At 34.7% G+C, this 21,490-nt stretch overlaps 1 protein-coding gene, 1 long non-coding RNA gene and 1 other non-coding gene across 6 annotated transcripts in view; 1 reads left to right on the plus strand and 2 right to left on the minus strand.

Moving 5' to 3' along the window:
• Positions 1-21,490, plus strand: part of LOC109270557 (uncharacterized) — a 166,895-nt gene that overhangs the window by 89,789 nt on the left and 55,616 nt on the right. The window lies entirely within an intron of this gene.
• The window catches only part of PTPRQ (protein tyrosine phosphatase receptor type Q), a 206,695-nt gene that overhangs the window by 66,550 nt on the left and 118,655 nt on the right, over positions 1-21,490 (minus strand). For all 4 annotated transcript variants that reach the window (XM_053894769.1, XM_053894770.1, XM_053894768.1 and 1 more), the window contains 3 exons: positions 10,578-10,699; positions 4,765-4,951; positions 1,275-1,519 (listed from right to left, as the gene is read on the minus strand). In XM_053894769.1, coding sequence (XP_053750744.1) covers positions 1,275-1,519; positions 4,765-4,951; positions 10,578-10,699 — 554 coding nt within the window. The remainder of the gene's footprint in view (positions 1-1,274; positions 1,520-4,764; positions 4,952-10,577; positions 10,700-21,490) is intronic.
• Positions 10,079-10,181, minus strand: LOC128775167 (U6 spliceosomal RNA). Its single transcript, XR_008419815.1, has one exon. It is a non-coding gene; the product is annotated as a U6 spliceosomal RNA (small nuclear RNA).

Consider the following 21,490-nt stretch of genomic DNA (forward strand, 5'->3'; position numbering starts at 1 on the left):
TTATGAATTAATTGTACTTTGTTTCATTTCAATTTTTTTCTCTTATTCACAAAAGGCAAAACTGATGGAGCACTTGCTACTTCCCATAACTATAAATTTAATCCTTACCAAAGCCCTATAAAGAAGTCATCATTCCTATTACTGCTTTTTTCTTTCTTTCTTTTTTTGTTTCAAGTTTTTATTTAAATTCCAGTTAGTTAACACATAGTGTAATATTAGTTTCAAGAGTAGAATTTACTGTTTTCTTTCTTTCTTTCTTTCTTTCTTTCTTTCTTTCTTTCTTTCTGTCTTTCTGTCTTTCTGTCTTTCTGTCTTTCTTTTTTTAGGTAAGAAAACTGAGGTACAGAGTTGAAGCAACTGCCCAGAAACAAACCGCAGAATCAGGATATGAACCCAGATCAGTTCATTCTTTTAACCACCCTTCCTCTAACAGATCTTTCACAGTAGTGGTTCATTTAATGGGATATACAACAAGAACCCTAGCAGCACAGTGGGTGAAGGAAGAAATGAAGATATGCAGATATATAGATACAATATATACAGAGAAAAACATACATATGAATATAAATTATTAATAACAGTATTCTGATGATTACACAATAATCATAAACAAGTGGTAGGAAAAGTAGTTTGCTAAGCTACCTGAAGGTTTAGCGTGGACACTATTTTTATTAAAAGATGATATTCAGAACCATATAATTCTATTTGAAAATTTCAAGAGATGCCACAAAAATACATTTTTGAAATAAATTATGTGTATGTGTCTGTTTGTATGTATATAAACATACACCTATATATTCTAAAATGGATAATTTAGAATTAGGATGTAAAATACTTAGCTTTAGTAATTGTTACATGAAATGCACATGAATTTCAAACATGTAGTTACATCTGCCCTTTGCCTTTGAAATTTGCTTTTCCGTTTTCCATTTATAAGCACACATTAACAGCTTCCTTGAGGTAGAATTATCTCTTTGCATATCACTGCTCTCTTACTTTTAACATGCCTTTTCTTTCTCCTTTATTTCTGGATTTCTACTATTGTTGTAGAAACTTTTTTGTTATCTACATGTTTTCACAGTACTTGCTGTATTATAATAGGAAATAAGCAATTTCATTTCTCTGCATATTATTTTCTGTTGGCATGTCTCACACAATCCTACAACAAGATACGAGAAATCTAGTGTATACAATAAGCTTCAGTATTTTTGAATGGTGAGTTTGTAAACTGACTTTGTAAAATAGGTAAATGATTAAAAGCTATGAATGCTTACACTGATATTGTATGTATGTCCACCTTTTAGTCCTTCTAACATTGCAATGACAGATGTGTCAGTTTTCTGGATAATACTGAGGTTGTGAATCTGGACAGCAGTAGGATCATCTTCCCGGTAAACCAAAGCTTGGTATACTTGGATATTTCCATTGGGTTGAGAAGGAGGAAGAAATGTTAACTGAAATTTTGTAACTTCGTCTGGTATCTTCCAAAATGTCATATTGTTAGGTGGATCGTTGGGGACTAAAATAAAATATTAAGCAGTTTTTAAAATTGTGCCCCTCTTTTTAATCTACATATACAAATTATTTGCTTAGATTTCTCTTTATAAACGATGTTACACAAACTTTTAAAACTATATATATTATGGAAACAAGCAAAATGGCTGATACACAGCAGAATCATCAACATCTATAGGTCACAGGAATCATAATGGTGATCCAGTTAGTTGGGTCATGTATTTATTTTGACTTTTACATGTATTTATTTTTATATAGAAGGCATTTATATGACTTTTTGTACCTCTTATTTAAATATAACATAGACTCACAGGACGTTGCAAAAAATGGGACATATAGTCCCCTGGAACATTCCCCCAGCTTTTTCCAGTGGTGACAACTTACCTAACTGTAGTTTAATATCAAACCTGGATATTGGCATTGGTACAGGACTCTTAATTAGACTACAGATCATATTCAGATTTCACCATTTTTTCATGCTTTCATAAATGTGTGTGCAGTTCTATGCAATTTCATTCCATGTACACATTCCTGCAATCATCACCAGAAATAAGGTACAGAACTATTCCAGCACCATAAAGAAACTTCCCCCTGGTCTCCCTTGTATTTACACTCCATGCATCCCCACAACACTAACCATTGTCCTCCAGGGTTCTGTCCTTTTAAGAAAAATAACAGAATAATGATTGAGGTCCATCAAAGTTGTTGTATGTATCAATGGTTCACTCTTTTTTTTTATTTTTATTTTTTTATTACTGAGTAGTGTTTCATTTTGTGGATACATCAAAGTTTATTTAATCACAGAAAAACATTTGGGTTGTTTCCAGTTTTTGTTATTACTAATAAACCTGCTATTAACATTCATTTACAGGTGTTTGTGTGAGCATACATTTTTAATTCTCTGTGATAACTGCCCAAGAGTATGATCGCTAGGTAATGTGCTCTAAGTACATGTTTGGTTTTATAAAAAGTGGCCAAACTATTTTTCAGTGTGGCTGTACCCTCTTTCATTCCCAGTCGCAATGAAGGGGAGAACCAGTCTCTTCGCATCTTTGCCAGAATTTGGCACCATCACCCTTTTTTATTTTTTTAAAAAATTTTTAAATGTGTTATTTATTTTTGAGACAGGAAGAGACAGAGCATGAACAGGGGAGGGTCAGAGAGAGAGAGACACAGAATCTGAAGCAGGTTCCCAGGCTCTGAGGTGTCAGCACAGAGCCCGACGCGGGGCTCGAACCCACCACTGTGAGATCATGACCTGAGCCGAAGTCGGACGCTCAACCGACTGAGCCACCCAGGTGCCCCATCCATCACCCTTTTTTAAATTACTATTTTATCTGTTGTAGTAGATGCACAGCGATAGCTCATTGTGGTCCTAATTTGCATTTCCTTAATAGCTAGTGGTGTTGAAAATCTATCTTATCGTGAGTTTAGTTGCCCACTCTATCTCCTTTGTTGTGAAATGTCTCTTCATGTCTTTTGCCAATTTATAATTGGACCTCTTTTAAGTGTTGAGTTTTGAGAGTTCTTTATATATTTTAGATATTCCATTTTATTTGTGATAAAAATTAGCCTAACATATAGCAGCTAAGTATCAGTAAACTATCATGAAAGAAAATGATACACGTGAAGATAAAATTAACTTATGAATAAAGTAATTAGTTCTTGCTGCATAATTAGTGTGCTTTATACAAGTGACTGATTGCATGAATTATCTACTTTGACCAAATTGAAATGGACATATCTTCCACACTAAGTGAAGGAATTCCTATGAAGAAGGCTGTTAATACTTGACTGTCAATAGTTCAGATGCTTAAGCTTTATTATCTTTATTTATTACTTATCATCTGGCAAATATCTCTATAGATAGTGCCCTGTAGCAGGCAAAAAACCAAGCAAATACATAACAGTGAGGAAAAAAAGAGAAACAAATAAACATGTTATAGTGCCAAATATCACACTTTAAGTGGAAAAATGCATAACTAAAGTAAAAATTAAATCGGCTCAAGACTTATTTTCACATTTGCTTGTATACATTTATATGATATAAAAATATTTTAATAAGAGACTTCTCTAAAAATCAGATCAGTTTTAAGGTTGGATAAGTGAAATAATTCTCTGAATGTTGGAAAGAATTTCTTATTCTCCAAATATCCTTTATTTTACACCTCAAATTCTACTCTTAGAGGTTTAGTAGTAATTTATTAAACTACAAAATTTTTGGGAGAGGTAGCACATTAAGATCTGACAATCAGTGCTTTATGGTATGAGTGGGAATAAATTCAGCAACATCTTTTCTCACAGGTAGGATGAGGGAGAAGTGTAAAAGTATCATAAAAAATAGATATCTGGAATATATGTGGCAGCAAAATGGAAACATGAAATTTTAGGTGCTGAGGATAAGATGTTATCTTTTAACGTAGAACCATAATTTTATAGACAATAGAGTATATAACACAATGAAAAGACTAGCTAAAAAACATTTTTTACCTCCTATACTTACCTTATAGATAGCAACAAAAAAACTATAGCAACACATCCCTTCATGTGCTCTTTCCAAAGATATATCTGGTGGCAAAGAACATCAGGAGTCTGAAGGAGGACAGGGCAAGCAAGTTCTGGGAAGCTGACTTTCCACACTTAATTCCTATTGGTTATAATCTTATTCATTCAGACCCTGTTTGGAGGAACTTGAGGAAATCTGTATGATCTGTATGGATTCTGACATTTATTAAATAGGTTATATAATAAAACATGTCATTTGATTAGGTTAAGAAAACAGATATGGTAAGCATGACCTGGATTCTAATTTTGAATTCCAGATACATAATGATAGAGTATTATCACTTTCATGTGCATTTAAGTCATAGACAGAAATAATTAACGGACAGAATTTTACATGAGGCATTAGTGGCCATAGACTGCTGGAAAATAGGCAAGGTAACTCAATTTCTGAAATATTTAGTGTTTAAATAAGTATAAAAAGTAGAATTCAGTACATTATCATGAGCTAATTTGTTTGTATTTCCAAGAACTGATTATTCTCCACAACTCCACTATGCCTAAAAAACGTAAACAGAAAACTTCACTTTTGTCAATTACAGTGGATCACTCAATTTTATATTTTGTATTTCATACACTTTAAAAATTTCTTGTGACATGTATCCTTTTTTAGGGGGTGGTGTGAGAAACTCTAAGAAACACATTTAAATCTGTCCATTTTTAGCAATGATGGAAAACATGCCTCACCTGATTCTAAAGTAGTAACAATCACTTCAGCGCTTGACTTTCCTTCTACATATGCAGCACTTATGTTTCCAGTGAATGCTGTGATTACCACAGAATACCTTGTGAATATTTTCAAATCTTTAATTTCTATGGTCTTATTTTCTTCATTTGATTTGATGAAGGAAATATTAAATTCATCACTGTCTACCTATAGGAAAAAAAGGCTAGTAATTAAAGGAAGCAGCACTTAAGATCCAAATCACCAAACATAATAATAAAAAGCTACATGTGGTATATTTATCTAGCCAAGATTTAAATTATTTTTTCTTACAGTCAGATTGTCCTGGGAAATCTAAAATACTACTTTAACAGTTTCCTTATAAGCAAATATTTCAACAATTGAAAGTAGAAGGAAAAAAAATCAACCAACCACAAGTAATCAACCCCTCCAGTGAACGAGTAAGTATCATCTTGTGTCAATGAAACTCCACTTTCTACTTTAATGTCTTATAGGAGAAAGAATATAGGCTTTGGTAATCAACCATTAAGGGTTTAAATTCCAATTTGGTCACGTAATAGTTCCTGTAGCATTTGACAAGTCACTTATGTTGTCTGTGTCTTACTTTCTCTGTATGTAAAATTGGAGTACTAACATCTATTTAAACTGTTTTGTTGAGGTTTAGAAAAATAGATCTGAAGTAGCTGGCACAGAGATTTTGATATTTCTTTTGACCATGACCTACAAAAAGGAAACACAGGGGTACCTGGGTGGCTCAGGTGGTTAAGCATTCGACTTCAGCTCAGGACATGATCTCCCAGTTTGTGGGTTTGAGTCCCGTGTTGGGCTCTGTGCTGACAGCTCAGAGCCTAGAACCTGCTTCAGATTCTGTGTACACATACACACTTCTTTATCACTTAAAAAAATGTTGAGAAATACAACTTCTTTCTGAAATGCACTTTGATATTTTCTGCTCTTTTAAATTTTATTGCAGTTCATTTAAGAAATTTAGTCATGATGGCAGTTTGAAAAATTCCCATCTAGGACTATGCATGGCACTGGATAAGGACTCTATTAATTGCGGATGTTATAATTATTAGATGTGCAAAAATGAGCATCCTTAAGAGTATTAAATATAGTTGTATAGCGTGCTCAAACATACTATGTCTTTGATGGAGAGTCTGGCCTAGTCCTGCAGGGATTAAACATAGCTAAAATTTTTAGCATTAAAAAGAAGGGCCTTTCAGGGGTGCCTGGGTGGCTCAGTCAGTTAAGTGTCCGAGTTGGGCTCAGGTCATGATCTCACAGTTTGTGAGTTTGAGCCCTGCATTGGGCTCTGTGCTGACAGCTCAGAGCCCGGAGTCTGCTTCAGATTCTGTGTCTCCCTCTCCCTCTGCTCCTCCCCCACTCATGCTCTGTCTCTCTCTGTCTCTCTTTGTCTCTCAAAAATAAATAAATGTTAAAAATTTTTTTAAAAAGGGCCTTTCCTGAAATGAACATCAGAAAATTTGAAATCCTATAATATGTCCTACTCTCAGGTATCTTAATTGAAGCACTTAAAACCAGACTGTACACCACACTGTTCCCATTACTAGGTTCATTTTCAACTTGACCCTCCCTTGTAACTTTGAAAGGTTTTTGTTCAAAATATTCTTCAAATGCTCTTTTCTAAGAGATTTTTAACTTAAAGAAGATGTTACTATGAGGGATGTAGAAAAAGGCTAATAAATAATATGTGTATTGCAAAGTCAAATAGATTGTTCCCACCTCAGACAGAGATTTCAAGTAAGATGCCTCATGTCTCTTAAGTGGCAGAAAACAAGTCAGCATAGCAATATCATTGACCAAGTGCATGTACTCACTGGTAGAAAGTGTGTATGATTTAGTTAGCTGTCAATATTTAAACATCACATAAAAATCTTTCCTTAAGACTAGGCTTATATTCATGCTGGGTAACAATTATCTAGAGATGACTTATAGTTGACTTCTGTAATGGGACGTAAGTGTCCAATTCATCACTACCTCATCCAGTTGGCTTCATTTTGACTGCTCATTTACGTTGCTTGACTGACCACTATACCTATCTGAACTCTGATTTATAGAGTTTAGGTGAATTTCTCAAGATTCCATAGTTATTTAGTAGCTGAGATAGGATTTCCTTCCAAGTCTTTCAAGAATGCAGAACTCTCTACTACTACACCGGGCCTGATCATATAAAAGTAAAATTACACTATTCCAATGTCTTCCATTAAAACAGTGGATAACAATATTGAGGTAAAAATATGACATAATATGATTGTGATCTACTGTATCTTAAAAAGATACAGATACAACTTAAAAAGATACAGATACAGATCTACTCTATCTTAAATTCACTATCTTTCTTCACTAAACCTACCCTTTGTCATTGTTAATCATTACTTATCCACTTACTTGAGACTGAAACCTCAGACCTTTTTGATTCATTGTTCTCTATCAATTCCAAGCTCATATTATATTTGATCATCAATTATTATTATGAAATGTGTCCCATCATTTTTGCAGTGTGGCAGTTTTATAAGCAATGTCAGTTGTTATTTGGTTGTATTTTCTTTCTTCTTCCTGCCCCATTTGCACCCTTCCCTACCTGCTACACCTCTATTCATTCCACAATCAATTTAACCTGCTCCTGAAGTCTCTTCTGTGTTGTATGACCCTCATAATAAGAACTTTAATTACTTTGCTAGTGTATATTTAGAAAAAATTACATACTTTATACTCTGTAATTGGAGTGTAACTAGCTGTTAATACTCTGGTGTCTCACACCCTAGTGTGAGCTACTTGAGAGCGGAACTTTATGTTTTGCATCCTTATTTTGATGAAAACAAAACAAAACAAAAAATGTTTGTTATTTTGAAAAAATAAAGGGAGCAATGAACAAAGGACTATAAAATGCATTAATTTCCAGTAGTATCACCCAAGGTGATATCTGTACCATAAATCTTTAAGATTGTCAATTTTTGCTTAATTTAAGTCTCCTAGGAAAAGGGTCTTATGTCTCTGTGGCTAGTACTTGGCAAAGGTCAGGCTATAGCATAAGTCCTAAATTCAATGATATGTGTTCTTCCCTGGTGTAGAAGCCAATGATTTTTGAAGATAGATAATTATGTACCCATGAAATGAGCTGCAGATAAGCTCGAAAAACAGTGACCACATGAAACTTGTTCACTTACACATAATCCAGCACTGAGCACAATGCTGGAATGTTGGATGTATTTAAAAGTATGTGTTGAATGAAAGAAAGAAAGAAGGAACTAAATGCTTAGTTCCAAGAATCCCAGGGAAACTATGAAGTGCCAGGATCTGTTTGAATACTTGCTCTTTTTGACTCAAAAGGTTTAGATGAGCATATATTTCAAGCTGGCAAATTTTATTTGCTACTTGATGGTTTTTCCTTTCTCCTGTCACACCATTATCTGCTGGTTTTAGCCAGGTCTTAACTATTGGAGAATTTATAATTTCTGTGCCTCAATTCCCCTTTATGCAAAATGAAGATAACATATTTACATCAAAATGTTAGCAAAGGAAAGGTAATGCTGTGTAACTGATATAAAAATAAGCAGTTATAACGTTATACATTCTTCTCTCTTTCTCTTGCTCATTTTTCATCTCAATAAGAATGCTAAGAGAATGAAGTTATGAATCACTTTTTAAAAAAATGTTTTATTTTCCCTTCCTTTAAGCACAATCAAAAGAGAATTGTTTTCACGAAAAATAGGTATCTTTTATTTGACCGAACACTGTGTTATCATTTTATAATTTGCTTTTAATACATAGTCCCAGAGCATTTGTCGTACATGCTGATTACTTTTGGCTAATTATGAACTAAAAGTCTTCACAAATAATGTTCTACAAAGGAAATCCCTTAAATTTTCTTTTAATCATGACAGGTCTTTTGAGATAGAAGCACTTCCATTTTAGAAATAATATAAAGACATAAGAAAAGTATAAAAGTTAAACAAAAGATAGGTAGAGATAGGCAAGAAAGGGGTAGAATTGCCCATAAATTACTCGACTTAATGCATTAGATGTCACCAGAAGAGAGGTCATCAGGTCCAGTGAAACCCAAGCAGGATGCTAACACAGTTTTTCCAATCCTCATCCTAGCTAAAACTCTGCATTATTTACATTGTTGATCATCCTATTTTAAGAGAAAGGCTTGACTCTCATTATTGGGTTTCCTTCTGTCTCGATGGCTACTCTAGTCTGGTGACTTCAGTGCCCTCTTATTTAAACGTTTGTATTCCCCAGATTCGATCTTCAGGTTAGCTGTTACAGAAGAGGTTCTTACTACATGTTCCATATTTAATCTCATCTCTTCCTATCATTTCAACTATCATACCAACACCTCCCAAATCTCCAAATTCAGGTTTCCTCTCCTGAGCTCCAGATTGATATATAATACTGCTAATACTGTCTTCATCTGAAGGTCTCCCAGGCATCTCAAACTTAGGGCATATAATACTGAATTCATTCCTTTCCTCTAAAAATTTCTTTCTCTTCACAGTTTTCCAAATAATATATCTTAAAATCATCCTCAATTATTCTTTTCACTCACCATCCACTGATTTTTTTTGCCAGATCCTGTAGATTTAAATTATTTTTCATTCTGTTGCCTCACTACATTTCCTTTGTCCTTATCTTTTCTTACCCAGTTACTCTAATAGCTTCTTGTCCCCTTGCCTAATTTTGTACTAAGATTGCTCTATCCTCTGCAGTGCAACCATGCTGATCCTATAAAATAGAAATCTATATCCCAACACTGCTTTAATTCCTCAATTGACACTCTACTGGCCTTATCATAAAACCCAAACTCTGTTACATGTTATACAGTCTGCCTCCTGATCTAGCTCCTTTCCTAGCCCTTTTCTTGAATGCTTTCACCAGGGATTCCTGAACCACTTGCTTTTTCTTGAGTCTTACTTTTCACACTTTTATTACCATTCCTTTTTATGGTCTGCTTCAAGTATTTTTCAAAATTAAGCTCTGATGTTACCTTATTTGGGAGCTATTTCTCTTAATGTCTTCTCCCTTTTTGTATTGTGAGGTGTTTTTCACTGTATTTAAAAAAAATTTTTTTAATCTTTATTATTTATTTTTGAGAGAGAGAGAGACAGAGAGTATGAGCAGAGAAGAGGCAGAGAGAGAGGGAGACACAGAATCCGAAGCAGGCTCCAGGCTCTGAGCTGGTAGCACAGAGCCCGATGTGGGGCTCGAACCCACGAACCATGAGATCATGACCTGAGCCAAAGTTGGACGCTTAACCGACTGACCCACCCAGATGCCCCTGTATTTTTTTTAAATATGAAAAACTTCATAAATTTGCATGTCACTCTTGCACAAGGGCCCTGCTAATTTTCTGCATCATTACAATTTTGGTACATACGCTGCCGAAGCAAGTATGTTTTCACTGTATTTTAAACCAATGTATTATTAATTTAATGACTGTTTATATACATCATCTATAGCCAGAGGATAAGCATAATGCTAATCATTCTAATCATACTTTATGTACATTTTTGGATCCTTACTATGTGTCTGACAATGTTTAAAGTTCTTTATGCATATTTTCTAATATAGTCCTGACAAAAATCTTTGTACCCTGGGTACTGTTATTAATCTTTATTTTACAGATGTGTATAGTGAAGAACACACAGGGTGTTTGCCTAGGTATATGCTTCAGTATGCGTTTAGGGTCTAACAGAGCTAGAATTACAATTCAAATAGGCTGATTCCAAAATGTATATTCCTAATCATTCTCTATACCGCCTTTTGCAGAAGGTAAGACACGCCTTACCGATTTGACATCAATTAGATAGAATGTTGGTCCAGTAATGGTAGCAGGTTCACTCCAGCTGATGTTGATGCTAAAAGGTGATGTTGCTACCACATACACATTTTCAGGAGGACCATCTGGAGCTATAGAAATAGAAAATCAATTACCCTGAGACATTTGAGTTAGTATTCGCTACAATACAATAATAGAAAAGGCCAGGAAAAAAGGATAGTTTTAATGAATTAATTATACATTATTTTGTAGTTCACAGCATGTTAAAGGCGTTGGCAAATTGAAAGAAGTAATTTCTTGCAATATAATTACTATACATAAACTTCCACGTGAGAGACAAATGATCATAAATATATGATTTCTGAACTCAAAACAATACTTTGACATGTAAGTCTTACTATTGCAAAATAAATCTTTTCGAATAAAAGTTTTTATTTAAAAATAGATTGCTTAAGAATATCGTTTTAGGAAAACCTGTGGAAACATGTTTGACTACAGAAAAGTGAAACTGGCACAAGGGAATTATATTTAAAATTGGGTTGCTTTTATTGTTTTCACTGAGGGAGAAACATAGGAAATAGGTTATACCAATGATATTATCACAAATGTAAACATTTCCTGCATTCATTATGATTCCAAATTCTTTAATTTGTTCTATTTGTATTACTGTTGCTTTTTTTTTAATCATGAGTGCAAAACAAGAGATAATATTTTAAGGTACTGACTACCGAAAACCCTTGTGTAAATTTTCAGTTTGCGAAACCGCTAGGAACTAGGAGGGTTAAGAAGGATTTAAGTCGCACTTGATGGGACATGCGTTGAACTAGGCACACTGTTGTGCGTATCTCTGGCCTCCTATGGCCTCTTGTCAATTCTTAGGACATTAAATGTTGGGAGATAAGTATTTCACAGTATTTCTGATTTTTAAATCCACAGGAGCAAACATTACTGAACAAATATTATTCCACAGATCCTGAGAAGGTATAAAGAAGAAGTTAAAACATACGTTTCCTCGAATAACTTATAAGAGCAAAACTGTGTTATCTTGGTCAAACAACAAAATTTCTGGACCTCAGTTTCCTCCTCAGATGCATATTTCACAGCGTTGTAAAAGAACCATGAATTCAAAATGTGTGAAAGTGGCCAGTTAGTTTACTATTTGGCCCATCATTGTCAATTAGTACAATGTATTATAATAAAGGGCAAGGTTAAGATAAAGACTAATTAGAAATACAAAGAATCGACTATGAGAGGGCAAAGGGTGAAGTGGTGAGTATAGATGGAGGAGGGAGTCTAGGTAAAGTTGCACAGAGGAGATGGGAATTGAACAGGCTTTGAAAGATGAGAAGGATTTCAATAATCAGAGGAGCAGGTTTAGGGGCACTTCTTTGCTAAAAGGATCACAGCCAAAGCCACAAAGACATAAACAGCAGGGTCCACAGACAGATAGAATTTTATCACTGTATAATTGCTTTCCTTGGTAATCTTATGTTTATTATTTTATACATTCAAAATTTATCCTAGGAAGGGGTCCACACACTTCATCAGACTGCTGAAGGAATCTATGGTACAAAAAAGATTCAGAATCCCTAAATTCAAGGAATACAGATTATTATAGAGAGACTGGTGTTCGTGGAGCAATATAGCAGGGAACAAACCTCAAGTAGTCCTTTGGGAACTAAGACAGGTTATTAAAATAAATGTGAAGCTCATTCTTTAAATAATAGATTGTCATTGAAAGTTTTGGAAAAAGGAATGATTTTTCTAGTGATTTAGGAAGAAAACTCAGGTAGCTATGAAAAAGGTAAGTGCTCTGAAGCACTGAGCCCAGAGAGGCTATTTCCAAAAAGCCAGATGAGATGGGATGAGATCCTAAATTAGGATAGTGGCACTAGGCATAGATAGGAAGAGATGAATCCTGGAGCTATTTAGAAAATTTAATTTAAAAAAATTTGTTTTAACTTGAGGCTGATTATATGTGGATAAAAACAGACATAGAATATGTAGCAAAAACTAATTCCCATGTTAATCAGGAGAATGCTCATAGAATTCACACCAACAACATATTCAGGAACAGATAATGGTTTTGGTAGGGACAAGACTATGGAAGGAGATAATAATTTTCTATTTGTACTCATTGAGTCAGACATTCACAAGGACTGAAATGCCTCACTGACGGTTTGAAGGATAAGCCTAGAAGACAGGACCAGGATGGAAAAGTTTTGTTTTGTTTTTTTTACATTTCAGATAATTCCTTACAAATCAGGATAGCATAAACATGGCAAGCCTATCTGGTTCACGTGAGTCATATGCTCTGAAGAGAGCCAAAAGGTGTATTTCAGTATCAGATAGTTATTTAAAATGTTAATAGTAGTGGCAATTCTTTAAACTATGAATGTTTTATTAGCACTTAGAATATACTTCCAAGAGAGATATTATGTGTGGAATTTAGGTACCTGACTCAGCCCATAAAAATATATTTTAGTAGTAGCATTAAAATATTTTAAAACAGTATTCAGAAATAACAACAGAGGAATCTAGCAACCATAGCAAACCTGTATAGGGAAGTTTCTGTGGGAAAATGCCAAACATATTCTTCCTACATGTATCTTTTCAGATCCTTGTGCAACATTGACTCTCTGAACAATGACTCAGGGATCTAGTCCATATGGCCTAAGGAGGCATCCAGGAGAGAGAGTGAAAAGGGGATGCTTCAGGATTCCGAGATGTGATGAGCTGTAAGGCGCTAATAATGATAACAGGATTGGGAACGTGATTTCTCTGGTAACTAATGTGGAGAGATCATGGAATCCCAGCACTAACACACCTGTATATTCTGAGATCTTCAGACTTTATTACTTTTAATTTTATGATCCTAGATTTCTGAAAAGTGCCTCAAATTGTAGCATAATTCATTTAGATAATTACACATAACAAATGAGAGCTGAGAGCTCTCCTGCCACCTGCATAATTGTTTTTGGATGCCCTAAGAGAATAACATATTTCATCTTTAAGAGTGGCAACCCTCTTTCTTTTCCAAGCTGGATATTCCTTAGAAATGTTATGCCCACCTTAACAAGTAGCAATGTAACAAACAGCATCCCTGAATCTCTTTATTCACAATGTTAAATGAGGAGTGGATAGGCTTCAGGGCAAGGTATACCATTACTGATCACTACTGCACACTTTCCTCATGGAGAAATCCGCTTTGAAAATGTTAGATGATTTGCAGGTTTTAATGACCTATCCTCTGCTTTTGACTCTGTGAAAGGGGATAAGCTAGAAGTACAAATTTATTAAGACAACCACTAATTAATAATTGTTTTTATTATTTAACATTTATTAATCTTCTTGCACAACCTGCCTTCCAGGTCTGTAAGAAGCATTGTGGAAAGGAGCAATTTACTCACAGCCAACAAATTTAAAGTATACCATTTTAAGAACATATTTTAGGTTCCTTTTCTCTTTATTTATTCCCAAATGTTTTGCTGGCTTTTGGATGAAATGTATACATTCATCCAACTAACAAATATCGATTGAGCACCTTCTGCATGCCAGACACTGGGAAGACACAAAGCCTATAAAAGTGATGGAAGTAATTGTGGACCTATCCATGTAGAGCTTCTAGAATGTAACGGCTATTCTTCACTGAAGAACTATTTATTGAACACCTACTACACGGCGGGCATTTTTGAAGTGCCAGTGATAGAGAAGAAAATCAAGGAGATGAAAGTTCATAGAACCTCTATTTTATTTTATTTTATTTTTTTTAATATATGAGTTTTCAAAACTGGAAATTGACTGGGGATCTTTTCTACTTTCCGGTTTTGGAGAAGCAGTTGGTATAGTGGTTTCTTTTTTTTTTTTTTTTTTTTTTTAATTTTTTTTCAACGTTTTTTTATTTATTTTTGGGACAGAGAGAGACAGAGCATGAACAGGGGAGGGGCAGAGAGAGAGGGAGACACAGAATCGGAAACAGGCTCCAGGCTCCGAGCCATCAGCCCAGAGCCTGACGCGGGGCTCGAACTCACAGACCGCGAGATCGTGACCTGGCTGAAGTCGGACGCTTAACCGACTGCGCCACCCAGGCGCCCCTAGAACCTCTATTTTAGTGGAGGGAGACAAATGATATTTAAGTAAATTATATACCATGCTAAGAAATGATATTCACTATGATAAAAAATGAAGCAGGGTAATAAGAATGGGGATGATGATGGGAGTTACTTTTAAATATGGTGGTCAGGGTATGCCTCTCTAAGCAGGTTAACATTAAAACAAAGATCTGAAGGAGGTAAAGAAGCATGAGAATGTTTGAAGGAAGAGTGTCACAGACAAGAGTATAGCTAATGCTAAGTTGCTGAGGCAGGATTTTGCCTGGTGTGTTCTAGGAATAACAAGGACTCCAGTGATCCTGAAGCCAGGTCAGAATGAGAGTATGAGAGGAAATGGGGACAGGTTTGTGTAGGGCCTTTAAGACCAGTGCTAGGGTCTTTGTAAGAACTGCTATCATGGACAAAAAGACAATGCCATCCTATATTTTCATAGTCTAAAGGAGCCCTATAGATTTTGACACTTGGTATCTAACTCATACCAGAAAGATGGGTCAAATTTAATTAGATCAAAAGAGGAAATATTATCTCCAGAATCGAATTCATATACCTCTATAAAGTATACCAATTCAATGGCTGTCACGACTAAACTTTAAACCAAACTCATTCTAGCAGGCAGGCAAGATGGTACATTATTGTTGCCCAGACAACACACACAGTTTACTGAGGATTTTCTGTGACTATGTGGATAGTAGCTTGTCTTTGGAAATGTTTCCAAGGAAATATGTCTACATCTCCTGTTTTCGGTAGTTTGGATCTTTTGGGTCTCGAGTGAGGACAGATCCAAAACCATTTCCCAAGGGAAACCTTGGCTAGTCTTGCAAGCTACAATGTCTGTAGACCAGCTCAGAAAGCAGTACTGAGGCCTTGCTTCAACGCTTGCCTTCCATAGTAAAATGTCAACCCTGCAATCGTTCCTTAAATACGAGTAATCAAACCCTCATCAGGGAGTGCCTGTTACTCCAAGCAGAGCTGAGAGGAAAATGACATTTAAAGAGCATTCATGGCACACACTAACCACTCACACTACTAAATATTTTAAGTTCTATACACTAATCAATAATTGTCAAAAGGCAAGATATTTAGCCCCTCACTGAGCTGTGCTTTAATGACACTTTTTGAACTTTTCCCAAAGATTTTATTTTTTCTCTTTTTAAAGAAATAATCACTCTAAACAGCATTTGTGTTTTCAGTAAATTTGATGAAATTGCCTGTTTTTTGTTATACAAGTGTTTCCAGTGTTGAATCCTGTGTGAAAAATTTCTCTTAGAATGTATTATATCAATTTGTATTCATGAAGGATTAGAATATAATGGGATAAGAACTCCTAAATCTGAACTAAAAAAATAAATAAATAAAAGTAAACACATACATAACTAAACTGACATAGGAACATACTATATAATATAATATGTAACTAATTACTTATTTCATCTGTATAAAGCAATTAAAGATACTCATTTAATTCATAGGTAATTTAAGAGAAATAAATAGAAAACCAAATTGCTCGTCTGTTAAAAAACAACATCTAATTATTTTAATAGTGTCTCAAATATTATAGTGTACTTCTAAGCATATAATATTTTGAAATTTCTTTTAGGTAATATTCTTTTGGAAACTGTCAAAATTCCAAAAATACATAATAAAACATAACCAGTATTTTTTTTCTCTTTATTTCAGTGTGAAGTAAACTATTATTAGAGTCACATAAGGGAGAATGCAAAATTACAATTATAAATGTCAACCACAAAAACCAAGGAAGTTTAAATCCTAAAGGCATAGAGAGTTGAAAATATGCCACTTTAAAAGCTTAGCAATGTATAAGCATCTTTGGGAGACTTTGTTTGTCTCTCCATAAACTGTCACATTCTGATTTAGGATTGTTTGTGAAATGAATCTAGTCAGTAATGGGCCAAGATATCACTATACCCTTTCTCTTATAAATCACAGCAATTTACTCAGTAGGAATGATCTATCTTTATTCTCTCATTCCCCATAATCCAATCACTTCCTCTCATAAGCACTTTTCCCCTGGTTTTCACAATAATGCATTTTCTGTAACTAACAACCATAATTTCCTGATTATCATGCTTCTATCCTTGCACAGGAATGTGGGTCTTATGTGGGTCAGGGTCATCTTTCCCATCCATCTGTGTCCCCGTGCTAAGTGTGTCAGCTGAAAGGTGAGTCTGGATAGACCATCATTTTGGCTAGTACATATAAGAGTTTTAATGCCCCTAAGTCTATATGCCAGTTTGATTAAGAACCATATATTTTGGTATGTCTAATACTATTCTTTCAGAATAAGCACATTCAAAAACTTGTTAGAACTTTGCCTTTTGCAGATCCCTGAAAATTTAATGATGAAAAATGTTGTAGAAAATACTGTATAGTTTTTAGTGTGCCATGCTAGAGTGACTTTCCTAAAAGAATAAATATAAACAAAAGATTTGACAACTCACAAGACAGAAAATATAGAGCTCTCTACACATGTGATTTAAATTGTATATCATTTAAGTTCAGCTAAAAGTTTATTTTAAGGGCCTACCCTTCAGGGTATTTTGGTTTCAGGATTTGGTACAGTGGATCACCAGATTCCTACCTACCATCATCAATAAATGAGAGACTCCATTCTTCCTCAGCATATACAAGTATTAGCCCCTGGGACTGAGTTTGCTTTGACTTAGCACACCTGGAAAAATTAGCTTTAAGTTTTACATGTCTCTCAGGACTAGAGGAAATCTAATTGGATGGTTTAAGTAGATTCCTTACATTTTAAATAATTCAGCTCATCAAGGGACCTAAAGAAATTTAGCAATTAGATTGACTATATTTATGCAGGCCAAGAGCATCTCAGGGCATATCCTACTGGTTACAATACTACACTAATCAGCTGTCCTTTCTTGGTGTTTAATGTTTCTCTAAACTCTGGTGATCTCATTGTCTCCTATGGGACACTATGACTGGTGTATAAAATATCTCCTACCATTCCACAAGACCTTAATTTTGTTTTATAGTGAGATTTCCCAACAGCAAGATAGCATCACAAAGGCAAATATTATCAGCCTAAGAATCTGTCTAATCAGACTGTTTAATGAATACTGAGAATGATTCATGGATGCCCATAGTATTAGACCTCATTGAATGACCATTTTCTGTGATGTGTAATGAGTAATTTTCTGAGTCATTTCAATCTGGCTTAAGTTGAAAAAAAAATACCAAATACATAAAACTCTCACTTCTAATACTAGCCAAACCAGTTAAGAATAAAAGTATTCTAATATTAGTACTATTGTTTTTAGGATCAGAAAATACATCTTTTTCTAGAATAGCATTACGTCTACAAAATAACTTTCTACAACAGTTCTCAAAATATGGTCTCATACAAGCAGCATCAATATTATCTGGGAAGTTGTTAGGAAAGTGCATTCTGCGGTCACACCCCAGACTTCACGGAATCAGAAGGCTGGATAGGGAATGAATTACTGCTTTTGTGATAGTTAAGGAAGCAGTGGAGGGTTTGGGATCTTGTGGTGATAGATGTGGAAATATGCATGCAGCCAACACACACTCCCCAAAGTGGTCTCCTCCTACCTTCCATTTATTCTGGAAAAACTATGAAGAGGTTTCTCCCTACTGTCACTCCCTCCCATTTCCAATGTGCCTAGAGTAATAACAGGCCATCGTGTTCCATAAGAACGTAAGAAAACATCATCAGTTCTACAGTAACTTGAAGCTCCGTGAAGGAACTGCTTGGAATAATTCAGATGAGGCTATCACCATGATGGAGGGTTGGGGCCAGGATAAATGTTCCTATTTCATCCTTCCCTTCATTGTATGCAGGTATAATCAGGGTAAAATAACTATCAGGTGTATCAGTAAAGAGACAAACTAAAAGTGTAAAGAAAAGTCCCATCCAATGTGTTTGGGAATAGAAATAGTTGCATTATACACTAGAAGCTTGTATAATATCTCCAGGTCTGTTTTAGTCCCAGTTGTCAAAGTTAATAATATCACATAGTGATAATCCTTAAAATTTCTTTTCACTGTCTTAGTGATTTTGCTGAAAAAGACATTGCATTTGCTTATGCAAATGAGATTTCAAAATATTTTTATTTACATTCTGGAAAACTTGCTTAAGGTTTGGCAAACTTTTTTTTGACATTAAATATGGAGTTGGAAGCTTTCGTAAACAGCTTAATTTTGTATGCCTACTATTATTTCCTTTAAATTATGATTTCACCTGAATATCTTTTCTTTGTAATCCTACTTAGCACCCCTCTGCTTCTTTTTTATGGTACTTTCATGTCATCAGGAGGCTTTACCCAAGTCCTAGTTAAGATCTAAGAGCACAGACTCTACCCTAGAAATAACTGAAATTCATGAATGAACCAATGTGTATAAAGTTCTTAGAACAGAACCAGCACAGAACAAACACTTGATAAGCTGTTGTCATTATTCTTAACCACCCAGCCAAGGGCTCTCAATTCAGTTACTGGGCCCAACCAAAAAGTGCCCTAAACTACTAGGTATAGCAATTATATGGTCTTTTCAGATTTGGGAGTTTTCCATAGTCAAATCAGAGTTCTCCCAACTTTCTTAGTAAATGTAGAAGAAAATGAAGCTGAATTTTTGTTGACCCAGGGCCTAGTATTGAGGCAGACCTGAACTGAGCTTAATGACTGAAAATCACAAAGAATTAAGCCTAACTTCACACTTCTTTCTGAACGAAGAGAAAAAAGATTCTCAGGAGAGTCCAAATAAATATAATTCAACATGAGATTTGAAGTTTGAGATGAGAAAGTCAGAGAATTCATTTGAATATTTGAAGGATAAAATACAGCTAGCTATACTTAGGGGAAAGATATTTTTTCTCAATTTTTTCTTGTGATAATGATTTAAAAAATAACTGATGATCTTTATAAAATCCTTTTATTTTTATTGATTTTGCTGAAAAACACATTCTATGTAGTTATGTAATGGAATTTCAAAATATTTTTATTTAAACTCTGAAAACTTGCTTAATAACCTACCAAAAGCCCTTCTGAGTTAAATATATAGTGGGATGTTCTATTAAATCCTTTAATTTTATATGCTCACTATTATGACCTTTAAATTATGATTTCACTCAAATATCCTTTCTTTGTAATCATACTTAGCAGCCCAAATTTAGATGTTATTCTCCTCTGTTTTCTTCACGGACTATCAATCTCTTATGATCCCACCTTACTATACAAATTCATTAACTTTAGTACCTCAGTTAATTGTTTAGATACTGTTACTGCTTCTAAAATAGGAATGCATTATTTTCCTTTATTGTTTGAAATATTTCTCAATTTATTAAATGCATATTTCTTTCCTACATGCAGTTATCATACTCCCTATATTAATAAAAGTTAAAATAAAAACAGTATCAGCAATATAAAATAGACTAGTTTTGTGAAATAAAAGAAGCTGAACATGTTAAACATGGACAGTAACTGGGAGAATTTTAATTTTGGCTATAACCATGCAAGTATTTGAAAGACAAGTTATAGACCAAAAAAAAAATTGAGGAAAGTAATTAATATGAACTAATTTGCAATGGAGATTTTGGACATTGAAAAACTTGCACATTAAGTCAAATGTCTTCCTTGAGTCCAAATGCCATATCATTTAGTGTTAGATACTGAGTAGGCATGGAGGGTAGAAACATATATATATAACATAATCACCTAGTCATCTCTGCTTTTAAGGAGCTCAGAGTTCCACAAAAGAGAGAGAGAGAAACAATTATGAAGCAATATGTTCAATACTTTAGAAACAATTTTTAGATGTGTGAGTGGAAAGAGGAACTCATAGAAGGCTTTGTAAAAGAGATGTTTGGTGTGAAACCTAAAGAAAAGAAGCTGGTCTCCAAAAAGAAGACAGGATGGTAAGAAAGAATAGCAAAGATTCTGGAGCACAAAAGAGATAGAGCAAGGCATGTATGGAGAATATAATGCAAAACCATAGATGATCTTATAGAGCATACTAAAAAGTATGATTTTTTACACAACAGTAAAATAGGAAACTATCAAAGATTTTAAGCAGAGGAATAACATGGTCAGATAGGTATATTCCAAAGCTAGATTCAGGTAAAGGGTAGAGAAAATGGGACCAGAAAGACCATTTAGGTAACTTTTGTAATAATCTAGGAAATGATTTTTTTAAGTTTATTTGTTTACTTTGAGAGAGAGACGGAGGGAGAGAGAGAGAGGGAATCCTAAGCAGGTTCTGCACGGTTAGCACAGAGCCTGATGTGGGGCTCAACCTCATGAACTGTGAGATCATGACCCGAGCCCAAACCAAGAGTTAGACGCTTAACTGACTGAGCCACCCAGGCATCCCTCTACGAAATGAATTTTAAGGGTTTCGATTTAGAGACTCTTAACAGAGAAAATCACATTTAAGAAATACTCAGGAAGTAAATTCAGTAAGACTCAGGTATGTACTTGGGAGTGAGGGATAGCTAGAAAGAATTAAGAATAATTCCTAGATGACTGGCTTGAACAATTAAGTGAACGATGGTACAATGCACTGAAACAGGGAACACACACGTAGGGAAGGTTTGCAGTGGGGCAGGGGCAATGGTAATAATGGGGTCTGACATGTGTGTGGAAGTAAGCAGTCATACCAGTAACTTCAACATAGGTCTAGAAGAGAGATGTCCTCTTGAACTACACATTTGAGAGTCTCAGGCAACTAACTGAGAAGACTTTCAACAGCATCTAACAATTTCACAGAAGTACAATCATCATGTCTAGAATAAATTATATCCATTTCCTCTAGTGT

This window comes from Panthera pardus, unplaced genomic scaffold (assembly GCF_024362965.1).
Source record: "Panthera pardus isolate Hobbes unplaced genomic scaffold, ASM2436296v1 HiC_scaffold_6, whole genome shotgun sequence".
Taxonomy (NCBI): Eukaryota; Metazoa; Chordata; class Mammalia; order Carnivora; family Felidae; genus Panthera; species Panthera pardus.